General features: G+C 43.2%; 1 protein-coding gene across 9 annotated transcripts in view; it reads right to left on the bottom strand.

Annotated features, from left to right (window-relative positions):
* ano5a (anoctamin 5a) overlaps window positions 1-22131 on the bottom strand; it is a 270568-nt gene that overhangs the window by 40115 nt on the left and 208322 nt on the right. For all 9 annotated transcript variants that reach the window (XM_063061746.1, XM_063061747.1, XM_063061748.1 and 6 more), the window contains 5 exons: window positions 18297-18412; window positions 12747-12881; window positions 11231-11333; window positions 7093-7153; window positions 6733-6884 (listed from right to left, as the gene is read on the bottom strand). In XM_063061746.1, the coding sequence (XP_062917816.1) occupies window positions 6733-6884; window positions 7093-7153; window positions 11231-11333; window positions 12747-12881; window positions 18297-18412 (567 nt within the window). The remainder of the gene's footprint in view (window positions 1-6732; window positions 6885-7092; window positions 7154-11230; window positions 11334-12746; window positions 12882-18296; window positions 18413-22131) is intronic.

The raw sequence follows: 22131 nt of genomic DNA, 5'->3' as shown, positions 1-22131 counted from the left end.
AGACATCAATAACTTGGGGGAAAAAATATACAGGTCTGTCATATAATGGTCGTAATATTTCTTGTGAGATCTTCTCCGTTCATTCACTACTGAATTACAATCAGACAAAGTTTACCATACATTATGCAGGTCGAATGTGCACTGAAAATCTGATGTCAGAGCATCCAAACACAGGCCGTGCTATTCAAATCAGAGTCTGGCAGCAGCTCCAGACTGCCAGAGGCCCTTAATTTAACGTCAGCAAAATTCAGGTCAAGTATTTTTTATTTTGCTTGATATTTATTCAAGTAATTATTGTGGTCATTTTAAAACTTAATTGTATGTAATGTTTTCAAATCCACTTAAACTTAAAATGAAAATCACTGTAAATATAAAATGCCCTTGCCAGAGGGACCAGGACAACCCTGAGCGAGACCTCCAGCAGGTCCTGCGGTAAATAAATGTGGGTACAGGATGAATGTCTGAGTAGAGTGCAGACAACAGCAGATGGTGACTGAAATCTCACCCAACGTCCCAGTCAACAGCCCTGTTTACACGAACTCGATACTCAAATGTCCTATATCCCAGTTTGTTCGTTGCTTCCAAATATTAGCTGCTGAACTCACTACCAGATTGAGACAAATCAAGGACCAAGTTTACTGGCAATATACGTTTACACGTATTAGGAATTTGCTGTGGGGCAAGATACTACAAAATACAAATTTAACAATTATTAAGAGTTTATATAAAAAATAAAGTTAGAAATTAAAGTTTGGATATGGAGAAAATGTACATAAATACATAAACATCAGCATGTATTTACATTGTAAACAACATTATGGTTTAAAGTGTTGACAGTACAGTGCAGTAACTAGGGTAATAGATATAGGGGTGGGTGATGACTAGAATTGATCAGATTAACTGCCTGGAGGAAGAAACTTTTAAGATGGTGTGAAGTTTTTCTTTTAATAGCCCAAGAGCGCTTTCTAGCCTCCAAGAGGACCACAACCTTGTCTTGGTTTGGAGGACTGTGTGTCTCTATGACACGGAAAGCTATGTTGACTGGAGTCAGGGCTTAATGCTTTGGCGCTTAGTAGTGTCACCCTTGCCAAACAGGTCAAAGTGTAGAGGCCAGACGAAGAGTGGTTCAATGGTCCTCCAGGTTCTGGGCTTCAACTCAGGACTAACCACCCTAGCTGGTAAAACAAAACTGTTATGGAAACAGCAATGAAGAATCCTTCTACATGTGAGTCCAACAGTATTCCTGAGTCTCCACCTGGGACTTGCAAAACTGACAGTAGTGAAAACTGAGGGGAAGCTACTGACACGATGAAGGAAGCCCTAAACACCACCAGAGATAGAAACATAGAAATTCTAAAACACATTACAGCCCCATAGGCCCACAATACTGTGCTGACCATGTAACCTACTCTAGAAGCTGCCTAGAATTTCCCTGCCGCAGGGCCCTCTATTTTTCTAAGCTCCGTGTACCTATCTAAGAGTCTCTTAAAAGGCCCTATTGTATCCACCCCTACCACCTTCGCTGCAGTGCATTCCACGCACCCACCACTCTCTGTGTGAAAATTTACCTGACATCCCCCTTGTACCTATTTCCAAGCACCTTCAAACTACGCCCCCTCGTGTTAAGAGGACAATGGATGACCTTCATTGCTGCCCTAAACACCAGCAATGTAACAGGCAACACAACAGTGTTTTCCAGAAGAAAGCTTTTGGGAAAGTTGGTCTGCAGGGTTGGTAGTATTCACAATGATTTTTCCTACAAACTTCTTTGCCCAGGACACATACAAGTCCGGCAGTGACGGAAGGCCTTTTTCTGCTGAGCTGACTGCTGTAGTTTTCATATACTGCAACAGGATGCTGCAGCAGACTAGACAGTAATGACTGATGTTAGTCAATAGACATGTTCATATAAATATAGAAAACCTACAGCACAATACAGGCCCTTCGGCCCACAAAGTTGTACCGAACATGTCCCTACCTTAGAAATCACTAGGCTTACCTATAGCCCTCTATTTTTCTAAGCTCCATGTACCTATCCAAAAGTCACTTAAAAGACCCTACCGTATCCGCCTCCACCACCGTTGCTGGCAGCCCATTCCACGCACTCACCACTCTCTGAGTAAAAAACTTACCCCTGACATCTCCTCTGTAGTTACTCCCCAGCATCTTAAACCTGTGTCCTCTTGTGGCAACCATTTCAGCCCTGGGAAAAAGCCTCTGACTATCCACATGAACAATCCCTCTCATTTATCTTATACACCTCTATCAGGTCACCTCTCATCCTCCGTCGCTCCAAGGAGAAAAGGCCGAGTTCACACAACCTATTCTCATAAGGCATGCTCCCCAATCCAGGAAACATCCTTGTAAATCTCCTCTGCACCCTTTCTATGGCTTCCACATCCTTTCTGTAGTGAGGCAACCAGAAATGAGCAGTGTACTCCAAGTGGGGTCTGACCAGGGTCCTATATAGCTGCAACATTACCTCTCAACTCCTAAATTCAATTCCACGATTGATGAAGGCCAATACACTGTATGCCTTCTTAACCACAGAGTCAACCTGCGCAGCTGCTTTGAGTGTCCTATGGACTCGGACTCCAAGATCCCTCTGATCCTCTACACTGCCGAGAGTCTCACCATTAATACTATATTCTGCCATCATATTTGACTACCAAAATGAACCACTTCACACTTAACTGGGTTGAACTCCATCTGCCACTTCTCAGCCCAGTTTTGCATCCTATCAACGTCCTACAGTAAACTCTGACAGCCCTCCACACTGTCCACAACACCTCCAACCTCTGTTTCATCAGCAAACTTACTAACCCATCCCTCCACTTCGTCATCCAGGTCATTTATAAAAATTACTAAGTGTAAGGGTCCCAGAACCGATCCCTGAGGCACTCCACTGGTGACCAACCTCCATGCAGAATATAACCTGTCTACAACCACTCTTTGCCTACTGTAGGAAAGCCAGTTCTGGATCCACAAAGCAATGTCCCCTTGGATCCCATGCTCCTTACTTTCTCAATAAGCCTTGCATGGGGTACCTTATCAAATGCCTTGCTGAAATCCATACACACTACATCTACTGCTCTTCCTTCATCAATGTGTTTAGTCACAGCCTCAAAAAATTTAATCAGGTTCGTAAGGCACGACCTGCCCTTGACAAAGCCATGCTGACTATTCTTAATCATATTATACCTCTCCAAATGCTCATAAATCCTGCCTCTTCTCCATCAACTTGCCAACCACCGAGGTAAGACTCACTGGTCTATAATTTCCTGGGCTATCCCTACTCCCTTTCTTGAATAAGGGAACAACATCCACAACCCTCCCATCCTCCGGATCCTCTCCCGTCCCCATTGATGATGCAAAGATCATTGCCAGAGGCTCAGCAATCTCTTCCCTCACTTCCCACAGTAGCCTGGGGTACATCCCGTCCGATCCCGGTGACTTATCCAACTTGATGCTTTCCAAAAGCTCCAGCACATCCTCTTTTTTAATATCTACATGCTCAAGCTTTTCAGTCTGCTGCAAGTCATCCCTACAATCACCAAGATCCTTTTCCGTAGTGAATACTGAAGTAAAATATTCATTAAGTACCTCTGCTATTTCCTCCGGTTCCATACACACTTTTCCACTGTCACACTTGATAGGTCCTATTCTTTAAGATGAAGCCTTAAGACTAACAGTGCAATAACACTTGTCAGTCTTCTAGTTTCATTTTTACATGAACTTGTCAAATAATAAAAAACTTAATACAGAAACAATTTTTGATTATTGCAAACAAAATAAGCGATTTATTCTCAACAGACTTCACAAAAAATCTGTTGTTTCTCTGATTGTCTGCCTGCAACTCTCCTCCCCCACTGCTCCTTACAGAGAATCAGTGATCAAGTGAATTCTTCTGTGCTAGGAATACTAATCTGTGTCATTTTAGAGAATATTGAAGCTGTGCCAGTTACAATATGTGATGCAGTCACATTCTTTCCACGACGCCTATGCAGCTAAAGATAGAAACTAAGGAAACACCTTGTCCAAGAGCAGATCAGGCTGGCAATAATTTACCTCAAAGTTCAAATGAAGTTGGCAACTTTCATTTGGACCTTTTCAATATTTGTAGTATGCAGGAGGCCATTCCACCACCACTTTCATGCTGACAGAAACGGAGCTCACTTGGTTTACAACTTAAAAATGTATTTCAAAGTAACACTTCTTTTAGATTAGATTATGAGGACACAAAGTCCTCGTTTATTGTCATTTAGAAATGCATGTATTAAAAAATGATAAAACTTTGAAACCAGTGGCATTAATGTAACAGTTAGCGTCGTGCTATTACAGCGCTAGCAGCCTGGGTTCAATTCCCGTCACTGTCTGTAAGAGTCCGTACATTCTCCCCGTGACTGCGCGGGACTCCTTTGGGTGCTCCAGTTTCCACCCACAGTCCAAAGATGCACGAATTACAAGGTTAATTGGTCCATAGAAACCATAGAAGCTACAGCACAGAAACAGGCCTTTTGGCCCTTCTTGACTGTGCCGAACCACTTTCTGCCCAGTCCCACTGACCTGCACACGGACCATATCCCTCCACACACCTCCCATCCATGTATCTGTCCAATTTATTCTTAAATGTTAAAAAAGAACCCGCATTTACCACCTCATCTGGCAGCTCATTCCATACTCCCACCACTTTCTGTGTGAAGAAGCCCCCCCTAATGTTTCCTTTAAACTTTTCCCCCCTCACCCTTAACCCATGTCCTCTGATTTTTTTCTCCCCTTGCCTCAGTGGAAAAAGCTGGCTTGCATTCACTCTATCTATACCCATCATAATTTTATATACCTCTATCAAATCTCCCCTCATTCTTCTATGCTCCAGGGAGTAAAGTCCTAAACTATTCAACCTTTCTCGGTAACTGAGTTTCTCAAGTCCCGGCAACATCCTTGTAAACCTTCTCTGCACTCTTTCAACCTTATTTATATCCTTCCTGTAATTTGGTGACCAAAACTGAACACAATACTCCAGATTCGGCCTCACCAATGCCTTATACAACCTCATCATAACATTCCAGCTCTTATACTCACATGTGTTTGTTGGGCCACAAGGACCTGTTACCTGCCTGTATCTCTAAATAAGATTTTTAAAAAAGTAACACCTCTGGCAAGCAATTTTAGCAGCAAGCAGATGGCATGCAGTTTCACCAGATGGAAAGCAGCCAATTCAGGTGCTCCCAAGTGGTGGTCAGCACTCCTTTCAGCAGTCATAGAGAAGAGATTGGGAGACTAGCTGGTGAATCTCAAGTCCTACTCATGAGCATTTGCATGGAGATATCACTGCATCAGAATCGAGCACTGGGACAGTTTGATTTCCCAGCCATCAACTCGACTGCATGCTGGGAGCACCCACGCAGAGTGGGACACTCGTAGGTAGAGTGGACAGCCAGCAGTTTTTTTCCCAGGGTGCAATAGCCAGTATAACAGGACATCCATTTCAGGTGGGTGGAGGGAGGTGAGGGGTCATGCCAGGGGTGCTTTATTTGTTTTTACTCAGAGTGGCAAGTGCCTTGAACACATTACCAGAAGTGGTGGTAGAGTCTGATACATTAGGGACTATTTAAGAGACTCTTAGATAGGCACATCCTCAATGACCCGGAGAGCTATGTTGGTTGGAGTGAGGGCCTTAGTGTTTTGGCTGTTGCCAAGCAGATCAAAGGGTAGAGGCCAGACGAAGAGTGGCCACCAGTCCTCCAGTTTCAGGGCTAACAACCCTGATTGGACAAGAAATTATTATTACGGAAATAGCAAAGAATAATCCTTCTACACAGAGGGAGATGAAGGACCTTCCTTGCTGTCCTAAACACCAGCAGCAAACGGGCAGCAAGTAAGATAGGCACATAGATGAAAGAAAAGTGAAGGGTTATGGGCTACATAGGAAGGAAGGTTAGGTAGATTGGACAGTGGGTTAAAAAGTTGGGCCAACATTGTGGATGGGCCAATACAGGGCTGTACTATTCCATGTTCTGAAGTTCTTATGTTCTATGTTTTAGTAGAGCTGCTGCCTTATAGCTCTGATGATCTGACTTAAATCCAGACCTCCAAAGCTGACCGTGTGGAGATTGTACAACATCCTTATGACTGGGTGGGTATTCCTGGGTGCTCCACTTTCATCTCACAGCCTAGAGGTAAGTGGGTTGTTAGGATAGGTTAACTGTCCACTGTAAATTGCTCCATAGTATGTAAGGTGTTGGTGCCTGGCCAAGTGGTTAAGGCATTCGTTTAGTGATCTGAAGGTCACCAGTTCAAGCCTTGGCTGAGGCAGTGTGTTGTGTCCTTGAGCAAGGCACTTAACCACACATTGCTCTGCGATGACACCGGTGCCAAGCTGTATGGGTCCTAATGTCCTTCCCTTGGACAACATCGGTGGCGTGGAGAGGGGAGACTTGCAGCATGGGCAACTGCTGGTCTTCCATACAACCTTCCAAGGTGCAAATCTATGGTCTCATGAGACTAACGGATACCTATATAAAGTATGTAAGTGAGACGTAGAACTAGAATTAGGTGGGCAATTCATGGGAGGTATAAATGAGATTGTCAATAAAGTGGCAGCTTGACAGTCAGCATGGAGTGAGAGGTTAAAGTGCCCATTTCCACCCGTAGGGGTGCATGTTCGTGTATAAATACAGTTGTAGAGGGGTGGATTAGGATAATAACTTTTGGATAAAGTTTGGGCCGTACCTGAGTAACCGGGTTTTTCTTGCGGTGTGTACACTTTGACTCATACTCGGGGCGGATCTGGAGCCGCTGCTGCTCTTCCTCAAAGTCCACCAGGTCCCACTCGTACTCCAGCTTGGCCTGTCTCCGCTTCCACAGCTCCAGGAAGAGGGTCACTGGCCAAAGCACAAACAGTGAAAGTGCACGTTACTCCTCCAGGCTGGTCTTTTAGCCTAGCTTTAAGATTAAAACTTGAAGCTCAGATTAATCTCTGTAGGAAGTCCATAAAATTAAAAAAAGATAGCGGCACTTACTCAGTGTGAACGTTTTTATAAAAAAGACAACTTTATACTTTCTAACCAAATAAGCAAACAGGACACTCACCCCAAATTCCCATAAAAACGGCAAAAAACAACGTAGCTGCATTGTCAAACAAGTGAGTATTCTGCAAACACAAAAGAAGATGGTTTAAATTAACAAGCAATGGCAATCTTTCAAATACAGCATCATGTTGAATGGATTACAATAGTTGGTATCAGTTTACATTTCTTATTGGTGGCCTTTTTGAAATTAGTTGCTTTTAATCTGCAATAAAGATCGCTGTTTCAATTATGCTTGTGTATACTGATGTAACTTGCCCCTACATCACTGAAACATAATAAATGCTCTATCTACGTGAAATAATTTCTTCAGGTCTGAAATTCTGTATGCACAGCCGTACAATAGCTTCTAATGCTCACTGTAATTAACTCTTGGCAAATATCTGCTGGCACTGTTAAAGAACAGCCTACAAGTGCTGAGCATCATATACTTACTCAAATAATGCACCCTCTCTCCTCCTGCCTAAACAAGCCACTGAACATACCACTGAAGCACTGGCTTTGTTCGTTCACCACATGGTGAAGCATTAGGCCTAAATTATATATTTTCCAAGGGCTGAGGTTAAGTCCACCTGCTCTCCAAAAAGTCATTTCCCAATACAAAGAACATAGGACATTGCAGCACAGTACAGACCTTTTGGCCCATAATGTTGTGCTGGCCTTTTAACCTACTCAGATATCAATCTTAGTCTTCCTTCCTACATAACTAGCATCTATGAGGTGCTGTGGGCCATCAGCAGCAGCAGAATTGTACTCAACTACCATCTGTAACCTCATGGCCCAGCATATCGCCTACTCTAACATTACTACCAGGCCAGGGGATTAACCCCAGTTCAATGAAGAGTGCAGGAGATCATGCGGAGAACAACACTAGGTATACCTCAATATGAGGCATCACTCTGGTGAAGCCACAGTACAGGACTACTTGCATGCCAAACACCACAAGCAGCAAATGATGGACAGAGCTAAGTGGTCCACAGCCAACGGATCAGATCTATGTCCTGCCACGTCCAGCCGTGAATGGTGGTGGACAATCAAACAACTCACTGGAGAAGGAGGCTCCACAAATATCCCCATCGTCAATGATAGAGGAGCTTAGCACACCTGCGTAATAGATATGGCTGAGGCATTTGCAACCATCCTCAGTCAGTAGTGCTGAGTAGATGATCCAGCTTGGCCTCCTCCGCAGCATCCCCAGCATCCCAGATATCAGTATGCAGCCGATCCGATTCACTCCACGTGATGGCTGAAAGCACTGGCTACTGCGAAGGCTATTGTCCTGGACAAACTCCCGGCAACAGTCCTGACGATTTGTGTTCCAGGGCTTGCTGTGCCACTAGCCAAGCTGCTCCAGTGCAGCTACAACAATGACATCCGCCCAGCAATGTGGAAAATTGCCCAGGTGTGTCCCGTACACAAGAAACAGGTCAAGTCCAACCCAGCCAAGAACTGCCCTATCAGCCTACTCTCAATCATTAGCAAAGTAATGGAAGGGGTCATCAACAGTGCTATCATGTAGCACCTACTCGGCAAGAACCTGCTTACGGATGGCCAGTTTGGGTTCTGTCAAGGTCACTCAGCTCCTGACATCATCACCTCCTCGGTCCAAACATGGACCAAAGAGCTAAACACCAGAGGTGAGGTGAGAGTGATGACCCTTGACACCAAGGCAGCATTTCATTGAGTACGGCATCCAGGTGCCATAGTTAAACTGGAGTCAATGGGAATTAGGGGGAAACTCTCCGCTGGTTGGAATCATACCTGACACAAATGAAGATGGTTACAATGGAGATCAATTATCTCATCCTCGGGTTATCACTGCAGGAGTTCCTCAGGGAAGTATCCTAGGATCAACCATCTTCAGCTGCTTCATTACTGACCTTCGTTCCATCATAAGGTCAGAAGTGGGGATGTTCGCAGATGACTGCACAATGTTCTGCACCATCTGTGACCTCTCAGATAGTGAAACAGTTTATAGGCAAATGCAGCAGGACCTGGACAATATCTAGACTTGGGCTGACAAGTGGCAAGTCACATTTGAGCCACACAAGTGCCAGGCAATGACCATCTCCTACAAGAGAGGCTCTAACCATCGTCCCTTGACGTTCAGTGGCATCACCATTACTGAATCCCCTACTATCAACATCCTGGGGGTTACCATTGACAGGAAACTGAACTGGTCTAGGCAGAAAAACACTGTGGCTACCAGAGCAGGACAAACGCCAGGAATCCTGCGGAGTATAACTCACCTCCTGACTCCCCAAAGCCTGTCCATCATCTAGAAGGCTCAGGTCAGGAGTTTAATGGAATACTCACCACTTGCCTGGATGAGTGCAGCTCCATCAGCACTCGGGAGGCTTGACACCATCCAGTACAAGGCAGCCCACTTGATTGGTACCCCTTCCACAAGCGTCCAATCCCTCCACTATTGATGAACAGTTACAGCAGTGTGCACTATCTACAAGATGCACTGCAACAACACACCAAAGTTTCTAATGCAGCATCTTCCGGACCCACAACCACCACCATCTAGAAGGACAAGAACAGCAGATACGTGGGAACACCACCACTTGAAAATCTCTCTCCAAGTCACTCACTATCCTGACTTGGAAACATATCACCATTATCGCTGGAACAAACTCATGGAATTCCCTCCCTAACAGCACTGTGGGTGTACCTACACCTCAGGGGCTGCAGCGGTTAAGAAGGCAGCTCATCACCGCCTTCTCAAGGGCAACTAGGGATGGGCAATAAATACTGGTGTAGCTGGTGACACCATCCCACAAATGAATTTTAAAAAACCCCTATTTTTCTATCACCCATGTGCCCATCCAAGAATCTCTTAAATGTCTCTAATGTATCTGCCTCTGCCTCCAGCTCTGGAAGGGTGTTCCACATATCCACCACTCTCTGAATAAAGAACTTACCTCTGACATCCCCCCCCTATACTTTCCACTAATCATCTTAAAATGATGCCCCTTGCATTAGCCGTTTACACCCTTGGAAAAAGTTTCTGGCTGTTCACTTATCATCTTGTACACCTCTATCAAGTCACCTCTCATCCTTCCTCACTCCAAGGAGGGAAGCCCTAGCCCACTTAACCTATCTGTCCTAATCCAGGCAGCATCCTGGTAAATTTCCTCTGGATCCTCTCTAAAGCTTCCACCTCCTTCCTATAACGAGGTGACCAGAACCGAACAAAATATTCCAAGTGTATTCCAGTAGAAATATTTATCAGCTTAATTCTCAGAAGTGGCTTTAATAACAGCAAAAAAGTCTTATGTCAGAAGTTCCCAATGAATACCCATGGGCCACATGAGACTGCGTGGAGGGTCCAAATGAGGAAAGGTCCTGCAGTGGGTTTGCAGAACCGTCAATATTCACAGAATGGGAGAAGTGAAAGACAAAGAAAAGGTCACACAGAGAACTGAGAGAGTATGATAGAGAGAGGATGGTAGTCGGTAAAGGGCAGGTGGGGGGATGGTGAGGCAGCTGAGAGACTTGCAGGCAGCCAATGAACCTAGAAACGCTGCGCAAAATATTTGGGAACCTCTGGATCTTTTCTATGAGTAGAGAACTAACATGCCAATGATAATAAATCTGATTCTGATACAACCAAAAGATAAAGTCAGCTTCGAGAACCTGTTGCAAACGTGGGAAGGAGAGCATGCAGACTGTAGGGCAAAACCAAATGCATCCTGAGTTAATGGCCAAATTTGCAACAATAGTAGTGTAACATCGTGAATTGCTACATCCTTTTGAAGTTCTGCAAATCCTGACTTCAATTTCCATTGGAGAAGGTTTTAATAATCCTCCCTAGACAATTTGTTGCAAAATAATGGAAAGTCCAATCAATACAAAAAGAAAACGGAACTCTAAAATTATCCCGTCAAGTAATAATAGAGACACAGTGTTGAAAACAGGACAGATTGTTCTAAAAAAGCTGAATCATTGTGTTTTGAAATCTGTGAAATATGATAGAAGTATTCGCAATTTATTTCAGAACTTCCTATGACTATTAAAAAAACATAATGAGGGAAACAGTGTTCGAGAATAACTTAGCTTAGAGCTGGGAGGGTTACGGAGCAGGTCTGGCAGTAGCTGTTATCTGAAACTGTACCACATTCTGTTTCGATACAAACCTTGGTTGATTCACAGGTAGTGTTTAACCTCCAGAAATCACATCCATCACAAAGAGGACACATGATTATCCTTCCTCCAATCTCTGCATCACAGATTTCATCACTGTGGGGAAATGGAAATCACTGATGAGTAAAATGCAAGTCTACATTTTATAATTTGAGATGTAAAATATGTTTCATTTTAGAAATTAAAAAAAGGACATTTAATTTTTAATGGTCAGCATGCAAGGTTGACAAGTTTAGAGTCTGTGCTTTTTGTACCCATATGGATAACTGATAATCGACCTACTCTCATTAAGTACAGAGGGTAGGAGACCTGATGGAGAACTGATCACCATCTTTGCTTGCTCTTGGTTAAAATTTTTGGAAAGCATCTGAAATAATGTCAACTGCACACAGCAATGAAAGCAGGCAATGTGCTGGGCTTTATTATTCATTCTGGCCTTTAATTTCTATTTGCTCTTGTGCTGTTATACTGGTGGCAACTGTAAAGTGCAGTGTTGTGAACTCCCAACCAATAGAAAGCACACGAAGACAGTAGATATGATCATGGCATGGGGTCTGTGGTGAATTCGTGCATTCATGTCCAAATTCAGGCATGGGAATGTAAGCAGTGCCAGAGGAACAGGGCCCTCTGTGCTGCAGAAGGTTGTAGAGCCTGCCAAGTCATCACGGGCTTAAGCCTGCCCACCACTGAGGACATCTTTAAATGGCGGCGCTTCAAGAATGCAGCATCCATCGTGAAGGACCCTCACCACCTGGGATATGCTTTCTTTTCATGTCTACCATCAGGATCCTGCAGGCACACACTCAACGTTTTAGGAACAGCCTCTTCCTTTCCGCCATCAGATTTCTGAATAGGCCATGAACACTACCTTACTAGTTCTTCTTTGCTCTATTTATTTACATTTTTTACTGGAACATAGTATTTTCTTTATGTCTTGCACTCTACTGCTACAAAACAACAAACGTCATGATATTTAACACAGCTTTTTAAAGATGGGTCCAAATTTGTTGCCGTGGCAGTGTAGCCATTAGCGCAATGCTTCACTTCACCAGCTGTAAGATCGGGGTCCATTTCCCAGTGCTCTCGTAAGGAGCTGGTATTTTTTACAGTACATTCTCCCCTGGCAGTGTGGGTTTCATCCGGGTGCACTGGATAGTGCGTTGTGGGCATGTTATATTTGCGACACTTGCTGGCTGCTCAGCACAGTCTTTGCCGATTTGACATGATGCCAAACGACGCATTTCACTGTATGTTTCATTGTACGTGTGACAGGTAAAGGTAATTTTTAAAATCTTGAATTCTATAAACTTAGTTTTTCTACATTTAGTTCAGTGTCTTTAGCAAAAGTGCCAGCATACCTGGACAACTGGCTCAGCACCAATCAGAGACAGTAATGAATTAGTGGGGACTGGGAGAGTGGTGGGGAAAGTTCATGTTCCTTATGTTACAGGTGCAAAAGTATCGACCATATTTTCATGCTGACAGCTTGAAGTTCACATGAATGCTTACCTCCATATATTTCCATCCTTGGTGATGCAGCCAAACAGAAAGCAGATGAAGCCAACAGCACCCGCAATTCCCAACATTTCTGTATAAAAACCAAGCCAGGCAAAATATATTCCAATCTTCTCTCCGTAGTATTTTCTGGAAGAGGGAACCAAAGTATTCAATCTCAATCTTTTCCCTTGGCAGAATTATCAGAGGGATGTCCGAACATCTCTCCTGTTGTTCCGGCAGAGAAACTAGAATGGATCAGAGCCTGAGGACTCACGCCACCAGGTTCAGGAACAGTTATCACCCTTCAGCCATCAGGCTCTTGAACCAAAAGGGAGAATTTTACTCAACTTCACCTGCCCCATCATTGAAATGTCCCCACAACCCACGGACTCACTTTCAAAGACACTTCATCTCATGTTCTAAATTATTGCTTATATTATTTATTATTATTACTTCTTTCCTTTTGGATTTGCAAAGTTTGTTGACTTTTGCACACCGGTTGAATGCCCAAGTTGGTGCAGTCTTTCATTGATTCTGTTATGGTTATTATTCTACGGACTTATTGAGTGTGCCTGCATGGAAATGAATCTCAGGTTGTATATGGTGACATACAAGTACTTTGATGGTTCCTTAAGGTTGTTATAGCCGGTGGTGGTAATGGGGATAAGCTCCACTAACTACTCCCACATAGCTTCTGATAACCAAGTCCAGCTCCTGGCCTTCACATGTGGCTTAGCTTCAAAGCCTGGCTGAACTGTTTCTACTGACAGAAGGGCAAAGGAGGATTACTGTCACGTTAGAACTATCAGGCAGATAGGGCTCATCAGCTGTGATAGGCAGCTCAGTGAGGAGAAGGAGAACTCTGATCGCAAACCTTAGCTGCCTTGTGGCTCTACCTACTCATGGGGAAGCCTTTGGGAGTAAAGCCTGAGAGAAAAACCCAAAGATAAGAGTCCCCAAGGTTGAGTTCAACACTGACTGGCAAATCCTGTAACACTGCTGGTGCCAAAATGTAGCAGTCTCTGCCATTCCTTTGGGCTCATCAAGCGTGCGGAGAGGAGGAGCATGTTACATGGGGAAGAGCTTGCTCTCCATATTGTACTGCCCTCGCTTTGCGTATCTAGACAGCTAGGGCTCAACATCTATGGTCGACCCTGACCAACAGAGGTCTCAGAAATATGCTCTTTGATAATAAATTTACTTTGAATTTTTTGAACTTTAAGATGCTATATCACATTGCCAAAAGACAATCAGTACTATATATTAACACAGATCTGCTTTCCAAATGATCAAGCAATGGTACCTGCTATAAATATACATATAAATTAAGGGGAGAGACTGAATAGGCTCAGGGCATTTCCCCTGTGGCGAAGGAGGTTGAATGGTAAACTGACAGAGGCATAGAAGAGCATTGGTAATGAGGATGGTCCAGTGAGTCCAAACCGAGAGGGATTAGGTGAGGGGAAAAGATTTAAATGGAATTAGGCAAGATTTTCCTCCACACAGATTGTGATGGGTATATGGAAAGAGCTGCCAATGGAAGTGGTAGAGAGAGGAAAGGGACATGGGCCAAATGCAGGCAAATGCGGCAAGCTCATGAATGCACACTGGTCACCATGGACATGGAGCTGAAGGGCTTGTTTCCATGCTGTAAAACTATGACTCTAATATGGGCCGGTTGAAAAATATAACCTTGGATTGTGAAAGGTAATTGCTTTAAATTATTGGTTTAGGTAAAGCTAGTTCATCCTCAAGATCCTGGAGCCCTGCATCTGGATCAAAGGGTTGATAAACCATTGGAAACAGAGTGACATGTCTGTTCACTCATGAATGTGGTTCATAAGAGATCACACATTTAGAATTGATATAGGGAGGAATCTCTTTTGCACAGAGAAATACTAATCTTTGGAATGTTCTACCTTGATAGGATTACTGAGGTAAATAGACTGTTGACCATCAAGTGGATATAGGGTTTGCTGGCAGAAGGGAATTAGACCCACTTCAGATGTCTAAATTTCTTCAGATATGTAAAGTACAAAAGAGAGGCGAGAGTGGATATTGGGCCACTAGAAAACAAGGCTAGAGAGGTAGTAATGGGGGACAATGAAATGGCGAACTGAATAAGTATTTTGCATCAGTCTTCACTGTGGAAGACACTAGCAGTATGGTAGAAGTTCAAGGTGTTGAGGTGCATGAAGTATGTGAAGTTGCCATAACTAGAGAGAAAGTCCTTGGGAAACTGATAGTTCTGAATGTTAAGTCACCTGGACCAGATGGTGTACACACCAGAGTCCTGAAAGAGGTGGCTAAAGAGATCATGGTGGGATTAGCAATGATCTTTCAAAAATCACTGGATTCTGGAATGATTCTGGAAGACTGGAAAATTGCAAATGTCACTCCACTCTTCAAGAGAGAGACAGAAAAGAAACTGTAGGCCAGTTAGACTAACCTCAGTGGTTGGAAAGATGTTGAATCAATTATTAGGAAGAGGTCTTAGGGTACTTGTAGCCACTTAATAAAATAGGCTGTAGTCAGCATGGTTTCATCAAGAAAAAATTTTGCCTGACAAATCTGTTGGAATTCTTTGAAGAAGTAACAAGCAGGATAGACAAAGGAGAATCGGATGATGCTGTGTACTTGGATTTTCAGAAGGCTTTCGACAAGGTGCCACACATGAGGCTGCTTAACAAGCTATGATTCCAGCATGGATAAACTAGTAGCTGACTGGCAGGAGGCAAAGAGTGGGAATAAAGTGAGTCTTTTCTGGCTGGCTACCTGTGACTAGTGGTGTTCCACAGGGGTCTGTGTTGGAACCAATTCTTTTTACGTTTTATATCAATGATTTGGATGATGGAATTGAATGAGGATAGGTGGAGGTGCAGGTGTTTTTGAGGAAGTAGAGAGGCTACAGAAGGACTTCGACAGATTAGGAGAATGGACAAAGAAATGGCAGATGGAATACAGTGTCGGGAAATGTATAGTCATGCACTTTGGTAGAAGAAATGAAAGGTTGATTATTTTCTAAATGGAGAGAAAATATAAAAAACTGAGGTGCAAAGGGAGTTGGGAGTCGTTGTGCAGGATTCTCTACAGATTAATTTGCAGGCTGAGTCTGTGGTGAGGAAGGCAAATGCAATGTTAGCATTCATTTCAAAAGGACTGGAATATAAAAGCAAAGTTGTAATGTTGAAAATTTATAAAGCAATGGTGAGGCCTCATTGGGAGTTTTGTGAGCAGGTTTGTGCCTCTTATCTTAGAAAGGATGTACTGAAACTGGAGACGGTTCAAAGGAGGTTCATGAAAATTATTCCAGGATTGAATGTCTTGTCTTATGAAGAGCATCTGATAGCTCTGGGCCTGTATTCACTAGAATTCAGAAGAATGAGGAGTGACCTCATTGAAAACTATCAAATGGTGAAAGGCCTTGATGCAGAGGAAGTTTTCTATGGTGGGAGATTCTAAAAGCTGAGGACACAGGCTCAGAATAAAGGGGTGTCCTTTTAGAACAGAAATGAGGAGGAATTTCTTTAGCCATAGAGTGGTGAATCTGTGGAATTCTTTCCCACAGGCCAAGTCTTTATATGCGTTTAAGGCAGAGGTTGATAGATTCTTGATCAGTCAGGACATGAATGGTTATGCTGAGATGCAGGGGATTGGGGCTGAGAGGAAAATTGGATGAGCCATGATGAAATGGTGGAGCAGACTTGATGGGCCAAATGGCCTAATTTTGCTCCTATATTTTATGGTCTTATCACTCGCTTTCTCATCGAATAGCAAAGGATGCTCGAGGGGCCAAAATTATGAGTTTCTTATGTTAGTCTCCTGATAAACAAAGGGGACCTACAAAATTAAAATTGATAATGAAGAATTAAGAAATTTTCAATAGGAAGAATATTCAATAACAAAAACAAAAATGCACCAACTCCAAGAATAGGCAAATTAACTTGAGATTCTAGCTTATTCCAACTAGTGTGTGTAGAATGATTGGTTTTTGTATTTTGTAAGATAATTTACGGTACTGTGCAAAAGTCTTAGTTTAAGACCTGCACAGTAGTGTAGTTGTTAGGGTAATGCTATCACTGCACCAGCAATCACCAATCTGAGTTCCAATTCCCGCTGCTGCCTGTAAGGAGTTTGCACGTTCTTCCTATGATCGCGTGGGTTTCTTAGAGGTGGTCCAATTTCCTCCCACGTTCAAAAGGTGTACGGTTAGGTTTAATGAGTTGTGGGTCTGCCATGTTGGTGCTGGAAGCATGGTGACACTTGCCCAGCACATCCCTCACTTACCGATTTTGACACAAATTGGCAAGACCCGATCCAGACTGGGAGACCATTTCGCTGAACACCTACGTTCTGCCCGCCAGAGAAAGCAGGATCTCCCAGTGGCCACATATTTTAATTCCACGTCCCATTCCCATTCTGATATGTCTATCCACGGCCTCCTCTACTGTAAAGATGAAGCCACACTCAGGCTGGAGGAACAACACCTCATATTCCGTCTGGGTGCCTCCAACCTGATGGCCTGAACATTGACTTCTCAAACTTCCGCTAATGCCCCACTTCGCCCTCGTACCCCATCCGTTATTTATTTATATATACACACATTCTTTTTCTCTCTCTCCTTTTTCTCCCTCTGTCCCTCTCACTATACCCCTTGCCCATCCGCTGGGTTTTCCCCCCCTCCCCCTTTTCCTTCCCCCTAGGCCTCCTGTCCCATGATCCTCTCATATCACTTTTGCCAATCAACTGTCCAGCTCTTGGCTCCATCCCTCCCCAATCCTGTCTTCTCCTATCATTTTGGATCTCCCCCTCCCCCTCCCACTTTCAAATCTCTTATTAGCTCTTCCTTCAGTTAGTCCTGACAAAGGGTCTCAGCCCGAAACGTCGACTGTACCTCTTCCTAGAGATGCTGCCTGGCCTGCTGCGTTCACCAGCAACTTCTATGTGTGTTGCTTGAATTTCCAGCATCTGCAGATTTCCTTGTGTTTGCACTTTACTGTATGCTTTGCTATTTCAATGTGCATGTAAGAAATAAAGCTAATCTTTATACTGTAAGTTCATACTTGCCTAATTCCACTGCATCTAGCAATAGCTTCTATCGGGTAGTATTGTCAAATTGAATGACAGCTTCCATGGGTTCTAAACAAGGGACTTGTACTTTCTGAAGGGCAAAGATCAGGCCAAATTTACATTAATTAGGTTACAAAATCCATTTGCCTTTTTCCAGCTAGTTTTAAAAATACAAGTAGTTTATTGCATCAAAATTTCTTAGCTATGCTTGGAAGAATTTTTTCTGCTCCAAATTTGACCTCCATTTAACACTTAGTTGGTCCAAGTTAGGTTGCAATTTGAACTCCAACTAATGCATTCAGCACTCTAATCAGCGGACTCTTAATTATGACAGGATTGCAAGGAAAACGAACAATTTGAGGCCGTTTCTTGTTGCTAGAAAATGGACAGAAGTTAGATGGGGAGGTCTGAGAAAGAGAAGATTAAATGCCTGGTGCTGCATATATGGGTTTTCCCACTGGGCGCAAGTCAATACAATCACTCCAGACTCACCTGATGAGGTTAAGAGGCTGCTCCTTGTAGAACTGACCAAAACGAGCCCACTGTTTATATAATGTGAATCGCTCATTCTCGCTCTTGGGATCATGGGATTTCTTCCAGTACCTACACTGTAGTATATTCACAATGAACATATGGGAGTAACAATGAAAATACAGAAAAACTCAGGCGCATCTGCATAAAGAGAAACAGAGTCAATATTTCATATAGCATTGCATCACTGCATTTAAGTGAAAAGAGGAACATTTCCAGCTGTATCAGGGTTGGTATATCCTGCAATGGTATTGCTTCTGGTTTCTTATTGTAAAATCTACCAAAATACTGTGAAAAGCTTGTCTTGCATACTGTCTATACAGATCAGATCATTACACAGTGCATTGAGCTAGAATATGGTAAAACAATATCAATCCAGAACAAATTGCATTGCCAGTAAATGATAAAGTGCAAGATCATAATGAGGCAGATTGTGAGGCTAAGTCCATCTTGTCACACAAGAGATAAGGATGTAAGAAAAAAGGAGTCAGCCATCTGGCCCTGTTGAGCCTGCTCCACCATTCAATAAGATGATGGCTGATCTGGCCATGGACTCATCTCCACCTACCTGCCTTTTCCCCATTACCCTTAATTCCCCTACTATGCAAAAATCTATCCAACCTTTTCTTAATTATATTTACTGAGGTAGCCTCCACTGCTTCACTGGGCAGAGAATTACACAGATGCACCACTCTCTGAGAAAAGTAGTTCCACCTCATCTCCGTCCTAAATCTACTCCCCCGAATCTTGAGGCTATGTCCCCTAGTTCTAGCTCCTCTATCCAGTCAAGACCCTGACAACAGTGAGACAGAAGCTGCCCTTTTGCTTAGTGGTATGTCCTTTCAGGCTTTTGTATCTTCTGCCCGATAGGAGGGAGAAGAGAGAATTTCTGGGATTGGTGGGGTCTTTAATTAAGATGACTGCTTTAAGGAGGCAATGAAACATATATACAGAGTCCATAGAGGGGAGGCTGGTTCCTGTGATTTGCTGAGCTGTGTCCACAACTCCCTGTGGTGCTTTTTACAAGTCTCGTGCAGAGCAGTGGCCATACCTAGACATTATTCATTCAGGCAGAATGTTTCCTATGCTGCATCAATAAAAATTGGTAAATTCGATGGGGATATGCTGAATTTCTTTAGCCTCCTGAGGAAGTAGAAGCATTGGTGAGCTTTCTTGGTTGTGACATCAACATGGTTGGACCAGCTATTGGTGATATTCAAAGTTCAATGTAAATTTATTATTAAAGTACATATATGTCACCATATACAACTCTGAGGTTAATTTTCTTTTGCGGGCAATCACAGTAAATACAGGAAACGTAATAGAATCAATGAAAGACCACACCTAAGAAGGCAGACAACAATCAATATGCCAAAAAAATCAACAAACTGTGCAAATACAAAAAGAGAAAATAATAATAATAAATAAATAAGCAATAAATATTGAGAATATGAGATGAGGAGTCCCTGAAAGTGTCCAGCTCAGTGGGAACAATTCAGTAATGGGACGAGGAAATTGAATGAAGTTATCCCCTCTGACTCAGGGGCCTGATGGTTGAGGGGTAATAATTGTCCCTGAACCTGGTGGTGCAGGTTCTGAGACTTCTGTAGCTTCTTCCTGATGCCAGCAGTGAGAAGAGATGGCTTGGATGGTGAGGGTCCTAGATGATGGATTCTGCTTTCCTGCACCAGCACTCTGTGTAGATGTGGGGAGGGCTTTACCCATACTGGACAGAGCCGTATCCACTACTTTTTGTTGGCTTTTCTGTCCAAGGGTATTATCCGTACCAGGCTGTGAAGCAACTAGTCAATGTACTCTCCACAATACATCTATAGAAGTCTGTCAAAATTTCAGATGACATGCTGAGTCTTTGCAAACTTCTAAGAAAGTAGAGGTACTGCTGTGCTTTCTTCATAACGGCACTTACAGGCCGGACCCAGGCCCAATTCTCTGAACTGCTGACACCAAGGAATTTAAAGTTGTGGACCCTCTTCTGGTATTCATACCATGGAACTTGAAGCTCTCAACCTCAAGACAACTGATGCAGACAGAAGCACTTCTTAAGTCAATGAGTAGTTCCTTTGTTTTTGTTTTTGACATTGAGGGAAATGTTGTTGTTATATCATCTTGTTACTGAGCTCTCTATCTCCTCCCTGTACTCTGACTTGTTATTTGAGATGAGGCTCACTACAATGGTATCATCTGTAAAATCATAGATGGAATTAGAGCAGAATCAGACCATGCAGTTACAAGTGTGCAGGCAGTAGGCCAAGGGGCTGAGGCCACCACCTCTTAAAGTGCCAATGTTTAGAGTATCTGTGGTAGAAAGTGAAGTGAACTCTGAGCTCCAAGACTGTCACTCTTAACCACAACAGCAGTTACATTTATTTATATATATATATATATATATATACACACACATTTTTTTTTAAAGTTAAATTAAGTAAGTAGTGCAAAAAGAGATTAAAAAATTAGTGATGTAGTGTTCACTGGTTCAATATCCATTCAGAAATCTGATGGCAGAGGGGAAGAAGCTATTCATGAATTGTTGAGTGTGTGCCTTCAGGCTCCTGTGCTTCCTCTCCGATGGTAGCAATGAGATAGGTTATGTCTTGGGTAATGGGCGTCCTTAATGATGAATGCCGCCTTTTTGAGGCATCGCTCCTTGAAGACGTCCTGGTTGCTGGGGAGGGGTTGAGTGGGATCCAGGATTGGCCATGATGGAATGGTGTAGACTCGATGAGCTGAATGGTCTAATTCTGCTCCTTTGTCTTATGGTCTTATTTATTGAAGGTATGGAAAATTTCTATTTTTGCATTATAGTAAAGTCTCTCCAGTAACACAAGCTCATTGTAGCTCGTTACTATACAAAATACATGCCTGAAAGATTTTAAATCAATGTATCCTACATTAGCTGATCTTCACACCTCACAAGATGGATCTTCAGGAAAGATTATGACTTACAGTATTATGCCTTAAATTATGGTTCAGAGCATTCAACTCTTATGACCATTACGATCTTGCATTTTATTGTTTACATGCATTGTACTTTCTTTGTAGATTTTACACTCTATTCTGCATTGTTATAGGGAGCTAGGAAGGGAGTTGAGAAAAAGGACCGCAAAGGTAGTAATCTCGGGATTACTGCCTGTGCCACGCGACAGTGAGAATAGGAATGCGATGAGGTGGAGGATAAATGCGTGGCTGAGGGATTGGAGCAGGGGGCAGGGATTCAAGTTTTTGGATCATTGGGACCTCTTTTGGCGCAGGCGTGACCTGTACAAAAAGGACGGGTTACACTTGAATCCTAGGGGGACCAATATCCTGGCAGGGAGATTAGCGAGGGCTACTGAGGTGACTTTAAACTAGAATGGCTGGGGGGTGGGAATCAAATTAAAGAGGCTAGGCATGAGGAGGTTAGTTCACAACAGGGGGATGGGAACCAGTGCACAGAGACAGAGGGGTGTAAAGTGAGGGTAGAAGCAAAAAGTACTAAGGAGAAAAGAAAAAGTGGCAGGACGACAAATCCAGGGCAAGCATTAAAAAGGGCCACTTTTCAACATAATTGTATAAGGGCTAAGAGAGTTGTAAAAGAGCGCCTGAAGGCTTTGTGTGTCAATGCAAAGAGCATTCGTAATAAGGTGGATGAATTGAAAGTGCAGATTGTTATTAATGATTATGATATAGTTGGGATCACAGAGACATGGCTCCAGGGTGACCAAGGATGGGAGCTCAACGTTCAGGGATATTCAATATTCAGGAGGGATAGACATGAACAAAGGGGAGGTGGGGTGGC

Source organism: Mobula hypostoma, chromosome 11 (genome assembly GCF_963921235.1).
Source record: "Mobula hypostoma chromosome 11, sMobHyp1.1, whole genome shotgun sequence".
Taxonomy (NCBI): Eukaryota; Metazoa; Chordata; class Chondrichthyes; order Myliobatiformes; family Myliobatidae; genus Mobula; species Mobula hypostoma.
Note: the sequence above shows the minus strand (reverse complement) of the source record. Positions and strands in the feature narration are given on the sequence as shown.